This window comes from Centrocercus urophasianus, unplaced genomic scaffold, assembly GCF_019232065.1.
Source record: "Centrocercus urophasianus isolate 14NV4802_14NV808 unplaced genomic scaffold, USGS_Curo_1.0 seq_13, whole genome shotgun sequence".
In the NCBI taxonomy this organism is placed as follows: Eukaryota; Metazoa; Chordata; class Aves; order Galliformes; family Phasianidae; genus Centrocercus; species Centrocercus urophasianus.
Window position 1 is genome coordinate 21,528,982 of NW_024884475.1, and position 13,379 is coordinate 21,542,360.

The 13,379-nt window shown below is 38.8% G+C and overlaps 1 protein-coding gene across 17 annotated transcripts in view; it reads right to left on the minus strand.

Moving 5' to 3' along the window:
- APBB2 (amyloid beta precursor protein binding family B member 2) overlaps positions 1-13,379 on the minus strand; it is a 157,571-nt gene that overhangs the window by 41,205 nt on the left and 102,987 nt on the right. For all 17 annotated transcript variants that reach the window (XR_006167661.1, XR_006167660.1, XR_006167659.1 and 14 more), the window contains 2 exons: positions 7,689-7,835; positions 4,132-4,259 (listed from right to left, as the gene is read on the minus strand). Coding sequence is in view for 14 of the 17 variants with exons in the window: in XM_042811929.1 (XP_042667863.1) it covers positions 4,132-4,259; positions 7,689-7,835 (275 nt within the window). In the remaining 3 variants the exon portion in view is untranslated. The remainder of the gene's footprint in view (positions 1-4,131; positions 4,260-7,688; positions 7,836-13,379) is intronic.

Sequence of the window (13,379 nt, forward strand, 5' to 3'; positions counted from 1 at the left end):
AGCTCAGATTCATGGCAGCCTACAGCTGCTCAAGAGGGGACCAAAGGGGCAGCACTGAGCTCTGTTGACAGCAACAGAACCCAAGGGAATGACATTGAGCTGTGCTGGGGAGGGTTAGGTTGGCAGTAGGAAAAGATTCTTCACCAGAGTGACGGGATAGGCTGCCCAGGGCAGTGGTCATGGCCCTGAGCTGCCAGAGATCAAGCATTTGGACAACACTCTCAGACACAGGGTTCGAATTCTGGGTGGTCCTGTGTGAAGCCAGGAGTTGGACTTAAATCCCTGTGGGTCCCTTCCAACTTGAGATTTTCCATGATTCTATACCTAGGGAGCAGAAAACCAGCAGCAGTTCAAAGACGTGGGGCAATGGATTTCCACACAGTTGAAGAGGTCCTCAATACCATCATCTTTGAAAATCTGTGCTTTTAGGGCAGAGTGGGGAACACAACACTTCTGCACTCTCTAACCGTTGTTTCTAAGACCGCAAAACATCACTTGAGAACCAAGAGCAATTGCCGTCCCTTCTCAGCCTCCAGGGAAGTACACATACCAACTAGAACAGCAGATGTGAATTATACTATGACAATGCTGGTGGGTGAACAGAAAAATGTGCCATGTGTTTTGTCCAGCATTCTAAATGCCCACACCACTCACATTTAGGTTTGTGACAGCTGTCTCCTGAGCATGCTGACACCAATCCTGTCAGCAAATGGCTCCATTTTACAGCTGGAGTGAAACACCACCAGAGAAGGCACTGTGCTCTCCCACCAGGCAATTAAAGTCTCAAAGAGATTTTAAAAGTTGAGCTGGACTTTGGATTGGTGGAAAAGTAATGAAGATAAAGGAAGATTCAGGGAAATGTGCTAACAGAAACCCTTGTACAGAATTGATGGCACATTACCTTGTCTCCCTTCCTTGTTAGTGAGTGGCTCAGAGGCAGAAGGCATGCGCCAGCAGTTGAGAAGGGGACACAAAACCCACCCTGAGACATGATGAATGCACATACCTGCGGCTCACAACTGGAAAGAACAATCTTTCAACAGCGTTAGGAGGCTGATATTCTCCAAGATGCTTTTTCAGAAAAATCCATGCCAACTGATTGTTAAGAAAACGCAGCACTGTCTATTATTCACTGATGCACCTGTGGTGCCACAAATTCTTCATGTGGCAATGACATCACTGATCTTGAAATCAAACTGTTTAAGCAAGTACTAGGATTTTTCTCTCATTTACAAGTAATATTAAATGAAATGTCATGGCTCTTTTGAAAAATAGAAAAGGCTGTAAAGATAATGAAGCACAACAGCTTTTACTCTTAAAAAACATCACACCACCTAAGAAATACAGTCTACCAGAAGGATGCTCAGATAAAGTATATGTCTTTTCCTTTAACGCCCATATTGCATATGAAACACTGGAGCTTAGAGTCTACGCACATATTTATGCACAACCACCAGCTTCTCTTGCAGAAACCTGCTTTTGCTCACAATTTTACTCTGGTCTCTCTTAAGGTCAAATATACTTTACTAAATGATTAATTGGAAACAAGGGATGCTACCTTTCAAAACAAAATCGCTGCATAGCTTAAGTCAACAAAACAATGAAGCTTTTGCTTATCACACAACTATTGTAAAAAAAGAAAAAAAGTAACTCTAGAGGTCAAGATAATAGTGTAGCATACAGAGAAAATTATTACAGCCTTCCAGTAGATGTTTCTGCCTGAGGTGAGTTACCAGACATATCCTCAGATTAAACTTTCATCAGCACATTGCTTTATTTCATCAATCTTTCATTATGGCATTTCTTAGAAAATCATCTGGTCAGGTGTCATTAGAAAATCTTTTCATCTTCCAGAGCAAAATCTATCCCTATTTTACTACAAGTAAAATGCAGTTCAAAATGAGAGCTGGGGGATCACTATGGGTTTCAGAAAGGTCAATATAGAGGAAAACATACATTTCTACAGTATTTTACAATTTTAAAACTTCTTTTCAGAACAAATCTAATTAAATTTTATTATATGGGCTCTTGGAATACAAAATGTTGCTAATTAACAACATTCATGAGCAACATCTTCCAGAAGAGTTTCATGACAGAAAGTAGGACTTTTTCAGCTTCCCAGAACAGTAATCCACAAAAAAAACCCAGTGCTTTCTTGCTGATATTGCAGCACCCAAACAAGAAAAATTAGAGTTAAGAAGTGTTCAGATTCAATACAAATTGGCCAAATTCCTCTTCTGATGATGAAAATGCAAGAAAATATTAGTTTATCTGTTCTACAGCTGTTTCACTGTCGATGTCCCAAATAAAATCTCTTTGTGTAAGCAGTGGAGGAAACTTTCACATTTTATGACCAAGAGGCAGAACAGGTTTGATGGGGTTATTTTTTTATTTTTTTATTTTTTTTAAACTTGGATGTGTAATTCATATACATACTCCTTACAACTAGGACTTTATTCTTATTAAATAGGTGAGCCTCTACAGAAATCTCAGCAGAATTGGAATTTATTTTCAGTTTCCAGGTCCATTACAAAACTAGGCAGGGATGGAATCAGAGATGTTATTTACTTGTACATAGCTTTTCATCACTGTTGGAGGATAACATGGCAAATCTGCAGGTCTGACCTCCACACAAAATGATGCCCACCAGCTCCTGTCCTACTGATGGGGCTTACATTCACATATTGGAGGCAAAAGACACATTTCTCTTAGATGCCCCCTTTCAGCATTGATGTTTGTATGTCTAGTTCTGCCTTTAGAAGTAGGAATCCCACCAGGATAAATGTGACACATTATTTTACAGCCATAACAAAATGGTTTTCCAATTATTTTCAAAAGAAATCTAAGTATTTTGAAAGAGAACTGAAAATTCTTCAAAAATATTAATGAAAAGCAAAGCTAACTTCCTAAGCTGCATCACATTCAGATGTTCCTTAAAATGCTCTTATTTCCTGACCAAAGCAAGCTGCTACAAAATCTGACTTGAAGGGAAAATGTGCTCTCATTTTCTAAAGCAAACAAAGCACTGTAATGGTTTATTCATAAGAAGTAAAAAGCTCTTTACTTCCCACCATTTCAAACTGGATTTGCTCTTCCAGATCTCTCAAAAATCTGCACCAATGGAAGTGAAAAACAGTAAAATAAAGAAATAAATAATAAATGAACACATCCACACCAGTCATTTGTAGTAGTAATAAGTTTAGAAAGGCAAAATCAGGTCACAGAAACAATATCTTTTCTTTTAGAAATTTAACCAAAAATATAACCAAAAATAATCAGAAACTTTGTTTTGCCAAATCTCGTACTCAAAAAAAATTTCAGTGTTTAATTTTAGCCAAAATCAGAGACCAAAAATAGATACTTTCATACTGAGCATCCAAATAATCAAACATAGGCACAAAAAACATAAGTTCTTTATTGTGTCTAAATCCTTACTACTTGGAAGGAGTACTGTCTGAAGATTCTGGAATTGCTCTATGTGAATGGAAACATTTTTGATAGACAAAACACTCACTGGAATAGAGAAACAACTTGCTGTCCTGCTCTATATAAGCCACCTTCACAATCCTGCTCCTGCAGCCAGTGTTACATGGAAAGCAAGATTGTTTCCAAAAGACCAGTCAGGAATGAGAACTAGTGGAACACAGGTTCCAGTTCAGGAAAGCCTTGAAGCATGCATTTGGGATTGCTCCTTATGACAAGAGAATCAATCAAACTTTTCCTTTAGTTAAAGAAACAAACACATATATATGGAAAAATGAGGAGCCATGAGAAATATTGGGCCATTTTTGAAAACATAGTTCCATGTAAAAAAGTATTGCATACATAAATGAAGTAAAGTTGCATATGCAGTTTTATGCATACATCTGAATTCATCTGAAATGCTTGTTCAACACAGGTTTAGCAAAACAGAATATCAGTGACAGACTACGAAAAGTAGAAATTGAAAAAAAAAAAAGAAAAAAAAAAGCACAGGTAAGAAAAAGAAGAATTTGCCCATCCTTTCATTACCTCTGAGTCACAATAGCTCAACAGGTTTGATACGCAACTTACTCCTGGCATATCTGTACTTGATATCAGCAAGTCACAAAAAGCACAAAATCAGTAGGAACAAAGAGAGTGCAGACTCACCGGCCGTTGTCACGACCCACTCCCCAAACTCTGATGCTCACTATGGGCTGTGAATGAAGAACTGTACGATCCATAGGGTCGATCAGGTTCAGCATGTCATTTTCCAATATCAGGTACATGTCTTTGCCCTGCAACTCCAGAAAATGCACAGTTACAGAGCATGTCCTCCTCTCAAACTGATTAGTATTAAGGAGTTATGCCTACATTGTTAAGCCTTGCATCCTCTAAATTGATTTTTAGTTACATTTGTTCCAAAAGCAATTAAGAACACGTTTGCTCAGTTCCAATGTGAAAAAGACCTAACACAGCATTCTGCTACTAATGTATTTTTAAAAGATCCCAATCACAAAAAGCTAACTTTTAAATGCAACTGTTTGACTCATTTAAATGCAAGCTAGAGAGTTATTCAAGAAATCATTTGTTTATCATATCTTCAATACATTCTTTCAAATATAGAAGAATCACGTTGCTAGTAAATGTTTGCATGAATCCCCATCCACACCTAGGGCAGAGCTCCCTCTCTCACACAGTATGTGCTTTGTTTCCATAAACTTTAGCCAATGGGCCATGGGAACAGACAGCTATTTGTATGCTGTCTTTTACTCATATTATACTCTTTAAAGAAAGATTACTAAAAGAGGAAAACCTGGTAGTGAGGAATGAACAAAAATTCTGCCAGCAAGTGCAGAATCCCGGAGCCAGGGTTTCTCGCTAACTCTTCTGGTGCATAAGAACAAGGAGAATGCTTATTCCCATAGAGGAAACAAATTTAGAAGCAATTTTCCTTTTGATGCTAATTCACAAATGCTAATCTTCCTCCTATTGCTAGCATCTGCAAAAAGTCTGCTGCTTCTTTTGCCACATCTAATAGTTCTCTTCTCAGAGGCTGAAGACTGGAATCTCATGGAAATGATCCTGGACCCACATTTGAGACTTAAGACAAGCTCCTGCTGATAAAAATGAGGGAACTATGAGCTAAATATAGAGTAATTTGTTTCTCCTCTATTGTGCCAGAATCTATAAATGAACAGAAAGAATGGAAAAGCTCTGACTTCCCACTGACAAATGTTTCAGAAATGACCTTTTTCTTCACCTCAGTGACACAGAAACTCTCTCTCTGCCTGCTTACTGTGGTTCAAGTTTTAATGATGTGTGATTTTTGTGTTTTTACATGACATACATAGATGCCACCCTGACCTCAGGGATTCAAGGCCAGTTCAGGGAGAGGCAGACACTGCCCACTGATGGGGGGAAGGTGGTGAACCACAGGTGTTGAATCACAGGTGCCCAGCTTTTGCTTTCTGCCTCTCATGGGACTGATCACTTCTCCCAGCCCCAAGTCCCCTAATGATCATTCAAAGGGCACTGTGACACAGAGCTTGCAACACAAGTACTCAAGGGGTGCAGGAGGGGAAAGGGATGCAGGCTGGTATGCAGTCTGGTGCCTAGACAAAGATGTTGTTTAGCTGTAGTAACCATGTGTGTAAATGAGATAAAAACATGGGAAACAAAATAAGCTAGGATAGCATAGGTGGATGGGAATAAAACCAAACAGAAAATAGAATAACCACAAAGAGAAAGAGCAAGAAATGTGCTTGGAAGTCAGAAGCAGTAAATGGTTTGTGCAAGGAATATTACCGAGTGTAAAAAAATTGCTTTTTGAACCCATTTTCTACTTATGTATTTATTCCAGAAGGAAATTATTACAAGGAGGTAAAATCTGTTCATCATGCAAAATACATTGGGATTACAGTAATAAAATGAAATCCAAATTAGCTGGAAAAGATTGGAAAATGGGCAGATAAGTAACATAAGTCAATTATCCTTGCAGCGCTCAAGGGATAGATTAGCTGCAGCCAGAAGCAATATATTTTGCTGAGTTTTGTTGCTTTACATACTGAAGCTATTTCATAGATGGAAATACCACACAAGGCATGAAGAAGTGATTCAGACATGTGGGGAGCTCGAACATGACCGTCTCAGATGGCTGAATAGCTGCAGAGACCTGAAGCTGCGTGCTGAGGATGGCTCTCACAGGAAGGATCAGGAAGGGAAAGTGAATATAGGAAAGACTCAGGTCCAACAGCTTTCAGGGAGGTGCTATGTATGGTGGTAAACAGGCCAATAGCAACAGTAAGTCTTGTTTATGTAAGTGACTTTATGAGGTAGGAGAATGTAATGCATGGCAAAGTAGCAGTACAAACAAATGAGCTTTTTTGTTTGTTTGTTTTCACATCATAGAGAACTGCAGAAGTTAGAAACTTACACAGATCTTCTTTCAAAGGTGACAGGAAATCTTACATTAAAGCCAACGACAAAGCTTCTGTAGGGTCAGAATTTTACTCAGGGTGATTTGCTACTCTATTTCTTGATTTTGTAATCATGAAAGCATGGGATGACCCTAGTCTCAATTTCACTTTCCTTACATTCTAGCTAAAATAAATCTTGAGGCAATCTTAAAACCCCTATGTGCAGCCATCTGCCCTAGCTCTGTAATAGATTTCTGCTCTATGTGATGTGTCAATGATAACCATATGCTTTTCAGATTCCTCTCTAAACTGTGCCTCTTCCAATCTTGAAATACTATCTTGTCAGCAGAAAAAAATGTTGTAATGATTTCTTTTAAAAATCAAGATGGCGATTTACTTCAGAGGCCACCAATTCAAGCACAGTGTCTCTACTGTTTCACTAATGTGCTAATGTTTACTTTTTAAATGAAAATTAAAAATAATTAATTAAAAATTCCTTTCAAGAGGACACAACTTTTCACCTGTTTGGCTTGAAAACTAGCGAGAGTTTTGAATAAAGACCAGTGCAATTGACAGAGAAGAATATGGAAAAATGTGAGTATTAACTCTTAAACCAAAGTAAAACATGGCTTTGAGCTGATATATTTCAAGTTGATTAAAGTTCTGTCATCTGAAAAATGGATGGAATTACAAACTTGCAAAGAGAGCGGTAAAGAGAATTGAGCTCTCTGTTTTTTCCTCAGTTTGTGGGAATTTGACATCCATCTAGTCGAGGAATGCTGGTCAATGCTTTCAAGAGTTATTGGAGAGGAAACAACATAGAAATTAATGAAATTCATTTCCTTCTGAAAGACTGACACGTAGTCATCTGAAAATAAGCCGTCTGTCCATCATTCTCAATTTCATCAGACATGTTAGAAACACGGTCACAGCAGTCTGGGTTTCCTTAAAGCCCTTTTGTCACTGAGAAGCATGTGACAATGTTTTCCAGAGCATCACTCTAAAACCTCTGTCCAGAAGGATTCCACTGGACTCAACAGTTTTGCTTGTGTGTCCACAACTCTGCTTCTACACAGATGTGTACTAGTGAAGATGTAAACATTAAAGGGATGTCTCTGGGGATACTTGTTGTCCTGAGCAGTTTGGAACAAACATGTCAGCACTGTCCTTGAACAGTTCCAACAGAGCTAACTGGGATAGGGAAATCTAAACACAGAATATGGAAATATTTGTCTTAAGAGTTGTTCTTTCAAACTATTTTACAGCTCAAGAAGCACATTCCAAGAATTGAAGTTCACATATTCTTACCTCTCCCCAAATGCCAACGGTGTCTCTGATGTCATTTTTACAGTAAGAGAGTTGTCTAATGCAATTGTTCACAGCAACACTACTTTTTCCAGGAGCAAGATCTTCTTCTGCCATTTCTACCCAGCCCAGAGAGCGCACAGCAAAGCACTAAAAAAGAAACAAAAAAAATCTGAATATGGATCATAGCACACAACACACTGACTGTTGTGACAAACACACACACATAGGAATAATGGAAAAACTAGCCATAGATAGAGTACAAAGGAAAGTTAAGCTAACATCTTGAGCTATTGGAGTATGTATGTTGTGAAAATCACTCACAGTATATCTCTACCTTGTAGATACATCTCTACAGCATACCTACATACACAGACAGTATATGTCTACCTTTTAAGCAGAAAATTATTTTTTGTAGGTTACAACAATTATTTTTATTGTAACCTTAAGTAAGGTAGTTGACAATAAACAATTCAAAGTCCTAACAAAACAATAAAATATCATAACGGAAAAGCAGGAGGCCTTTTTCCAGAAGAAATTAAAAATGACCTGTAACACAAAACTAATTATATAGTTCTTTAAGCAGAAGGGTGTTTAGACAACCAGAGCACTGAGTTGGCAGAACAATCCAAGGCAGTATTACTTTGCACATACGGTGCTTTTCGCAAGCAAAACAGAATGGGAGAAATTCTATGGCACTATCTTTACCCTACTGGGGTTTACTGAAGTAAAGAATAAAAAAAAATAATTTTTGAAAAACAAGCACAAACCAAACCACATTTGCTCTCAAGGTTTTACAGTGGGTTAAACACAGGCTTACTGCTAAATCAGTGGGAGCTTGTGTAAGAGACCAAGATTTGACCCAGAGAACACTGTGAGTACCTCATTCTCAAGCTGCCATGCACTGCCAGCAAAAGATGCACAGCAGATGTACCTTCCTAACAGGTATGCCACGCTTCTGTGATGGTCCCTAAAAAGTTCATCAATAATAGTTCCTGAGCCAATATCCAATTTCTGCTACTTTCTAGGTATTACTATATGGCAGCAGACCAAATCTCATCCCATCTTTTCATTCCAGTTTTGCTGGAGTAACAAAAAGAAGCTTTTTAATTGAGTCAGTGAAGGGGTGGTGTCCCATGCTGACATGAAGCTGCACTCCCTGAATTCAAACCACGATGCTGCCCTGTGGAGGTGCAGGATTTTGGGGCATATATTATAAAAGCAGAACTGAGACAATTTGGAATTAATCACTGAAAATCTGCTGTAGTGTATCTGTTTTTTCATCCTCTGCCTCTCCTTTCCAGAGAGAACCAAGGTTTGAACTTCATTAGCACTGAGCCCTTGGTACTCTGCTTTGACGTGTTTCTTCTGAAATGTAACAGTGTCCTTAAATCCTATGTTGTTCTGGCAAACTAACTCGCAACTGTTTCAGGAAATCCGATTCCCTGTTAGGTCTGGGCACAGTGCTGACCCTGTGATAGCAGAGGCCAGCACTCAGCGCCCAGTGCTGCTCAGAGACACAGTAAAGAAATCAGCATGTGGTGCTAAAGTAGATGCTGAATGTTCATTTGTTTTCCCCTAAAAAGTGCTGAGAGGTCAGCACACAGCCTGCCTCCTGCACCCCTGGAACTGCTCCGAGCACATACAGCAATGCATCTCAACTAAGGCAGCAGCCAACAAAAACCCAAGCTCCCATGCTTCTACATTTTTATTAGCTCTCCCTTCACCCCCCAAAAAAAGGAAAGAAGGGAACTAATAAGCAAATTCTCCTCCTATGCAGCCTGCTGGAAAGCCACAAAAGCACTGACATTCAGGTAAAAAAGAGATGAGGGAGAAGGGAGGAGATAATGGAGAAGTCACTACTGAAGGGTTCTCTTCACTTCAGGGCTACGTAAGGTACTCGGACAATCACTTCTGAGCAATTAGCAGGTCACCCAATCATAAGACTGCAGAATTATTTTTGGCACATCAGATGCTCATGAATCTTGCTAAAAGTGCTGTGATCCCATTGGGGTATTAAATATTTATATTTGCAAGCTTTTTAAATACAGAATTTTTACTTTGCCAGAAGGTTGTTCTGGTTTTTTTTTGTTTTGTTTTGTTTTGTTTTTTTAAAACATATATTTCAATAGTGCATTGAATCACAGAATATTAGCAGAGTGGATAATGTTCTAAATCAGCTTAGAAGTGAAAAACTAAATAGATGTAATAAACACATTATTTCCTTATTATTTTCCATATCTCAATCCGCAATATGTAAGCCAGTTTCAAACTAGAGATAAAAATAGCTGCACTGAACAGAGTATATCTTAAGCAGTTCAAGTTGACAGCAAGCACACTTCTTATGAGTAAAGATGGTAAACTGTTTGTTTTTGTTGTTTTTTTTCCCCTTGGGCACTTTTATTCTCATGTTGAATTCTCCAGTGCTGGTACCTGCTGTATTTCTTTCCCTTTGCAGCTCACTGTCATGACAGCAGAGCAAGCTGAATGAGACTCTCTGTTGTCCATTTTCCACGTATTCCCCCTTTGCATGAAGGGTTTGGATCCTCTCCTGTCTCCAAGTCCCTCTCAGTGTGTCCAGGCCAGGTACATGAGGGAAAACCAGTTGGTTTCTGACACCTGGCAAATCCTTGTTTATGTGTTTTATAAGAAGCTCTTATCATTAACTAAATTAAATGTCTCAAAACAACTTTATCAAAAAAGCATATTTCCCAACAACTCTCTACAAACAAAAAAACAGACCTCTTAGTACAACCCAGAAAGATGCAACACTGTGTACGAAGTAGCATGATGCCTGTGGCTCTAAGCAAATGTGCTTGTTTGCTCCAAACAAACCTGAAGAAGAAAACTCTTCTTAGTTGGCTCCAACACATGTTGGCGTGACTCAGACATAGACTTTCATGCAGATTTCTGCACAAAGTAATATGAGTAATGTGCATTACATACCACAGCTCATTTATTATCAGTCTAGTAGACAACAAAATCATATAACACACACACACATATATATACAAGGGGGATGGCAGAAAAAGTGGGTGCATGCATGTTGCATTCCCCTCTCTGTGTATTGCTAGTACCTTTAAAAATCTGACAAAAGATTCACTTTGTGTTTTACTCGTTTGTTTGTTTTGCAGAGATTTTGCCTGTTTTCTTATTTGGCTTAGAGGTACTTTTTAAAACAAAAGAAAACAAAACCCAACATAAACAATCCACCCGGTCTCTCCCTTCAGGTGTGACCTAGTTCTTAAATTAGGGTCAGCTGAGTTAGCGATGACAGCACCATTGCTTTCTTAGCACTGTAACGTGGCACCACAGCTTCTCAGCTCCCATCAGCCACATTTACTAGCCAAGAGAGAAAATGCTGCCTTTGAGCTGAGTGAGCTCAGCTAATGCACCCTCTTTTCTCCTGGAACTAATGCGTGCAGTCACAGCCAGCCACGCTGAAAAGCACTGAGGGCAGCTCTCCTTGGCTAAGAGTTGACAAGCTCATTAAAGCAGCCGTCCCTGGTAACTTCAGCTAGTTAACTACCCCTGCTCAATGCTCACAGCTAATTATTGGCAAATTATAATTTCAAGGTAATCCAGAAGCTAACTTCTGGCCTACAGTAGACTCCCTCTTTCTCTCTCACAGGGATTTAACAAATAGCCTTTATTTCACGTTACGTATTTTCACAATTAACTTACAAAATAACATCATATCATTTTCTCTTCCAGGTCAGGACACTCTGCATTATCTTACATTTTGATGTCTAAAAAGAACAATTTGGAAAAATGTATCTGAATAAATAGAACATGATTTTCCTGCCTGCATTAATCCACTGTCCCCAGACTCTTTCCAAGAGCTGCCAAGAAAACTAGGTCTGAAGCAAACTAAAGAAAGCTGAAGAACAAAGCAGGAAGAAAGGCAGACTTAGGAATGGTGCACTGCATGGGGATCACATGGACATTGCTTTATTCTTGGTTCAGCTGGAGGTGGGCAGAGGATGAATGCAGGGAGAATGCTTGCTCCTCATCCCAACTGTGTCTTTCAGAAATCTTGTCTGATTTTATGAGCACAGCATGTCTGAGGCAGCTAAATGCAAACATTTAAACTGTAGTATGACAACAATCTTGTACTCTCATCTCAGGCGGAGACTTCACTTTTCCTGTTAAGCAGTGCATAAGGTGTGCTGCAAAAGACAGGCAAAGAAAGCCACCTGAACATACTCTGCCCCATGAAGAATCAGATGAGCAGAAAGGAAAACACAGAAATCCCCACCCACTTTCCCAGTTTCAGGGAGCATATGTTTGCACAGATGCAAATCTAATTAATGTTCTAATTAATGTTAATGGCCTGTAGTCAAAAAAACAAACTCATAAACGCTGTAATCTAAACTCTGTAAAACACTGTAAACCTCTCTGGCAGTGCAGGTCGCTCTGAAACATCCCCCTAGACTGAGGTTTGAATGAGTTCAGTGAATGGTGGTGGTTCATGCTCCTGCTCTTTGGTGTCACAGACCGCTCCACCACCTGGTATGGTTCTGCTCCATGAGAGCTCTTTCAGTGGGAGCACCAGGAAAAGCCAGGAAGAGCTTTTCCAGGTACGGGGAATCATGATGCATCTCTGCACCCAAGCAACAGCACATTCTAGCTCTTATAGTGCTAAACAGGTACTGTTAGAAAAAAATAAATGTATCAGGAAAACTAAAGCAAATACAATCCTCCACTAGGCAGAGGACAAGAGATCAATTTTGCAAGACTGAAGTCAAAGTAGTATGGGAAATTGGACGGATCATAAGGGCACAGGAAGACCAGATCAAATGACAAGGAAAAATTACATTAGAACATCAGCTTGAGAACAACAAACCGAGGGACATGCCTAAAACACAGATTAAAAGCAATCTAAATTGCTGCTGGTATCCACTGTGAAAAACTATGCTTGAGTGTATATTCCTTGGGGATTTAAATCTATGCTATTAATTTCTTCTCTACTTCCACAGGACTTTAATACGAGCAATTTTCTTTTGTTTCCCTTCATGCTTTTCCTTTTTAAAGGTTATATCTGTCTGCAGATAAACATACGAGTAAATCATTACAGCATCTAATAAGGTCTTCTATCACAGGCCACTGAGCAGACTGGTGCCTGTGCCGCAGCATGTAGGTCACACAATTAACCACTTCCTGTGCAGCCAGCACATTTCTGAAAATTCCACTTACATCATCTTTAACTGTTTAAAAGTAAAGCAAACTAACACATCGCTTTACGCTTTGGAAGATAAAATATAGCTACTGTATCCTGGGAAATAAATGAGTTCCAATATATTTGCCTGCTACACATCAAGAAAACTTGCATTGATTTCAGATGAAAGTATTGGAAATGATCAAAGCTAAACTGAGTAACAAGAGAATAAAGAGATGCTGCTATGCAATTAATGAACAAGCAAGTACTTCAAATAATGTGAACAGATTGCTGCATATCCATTTTCTCATAGAAATATTCAGTTGTTACGTGAAAATTCTTAATTACCAAAAATTCAAACTGCAGAATCAGAACAATAATAGTAAGCATTTTCTAATATTTCTGCTTTTCAGTTCATGATGTATTATCTGAATTGCTGAAAATGTGTGTATCATACAAAACCAAGAGTATATTTTCAAATCACAACAGAATTAAGAAATAATAATTGCTATTGAAAGCAGATGACAATAAACTCA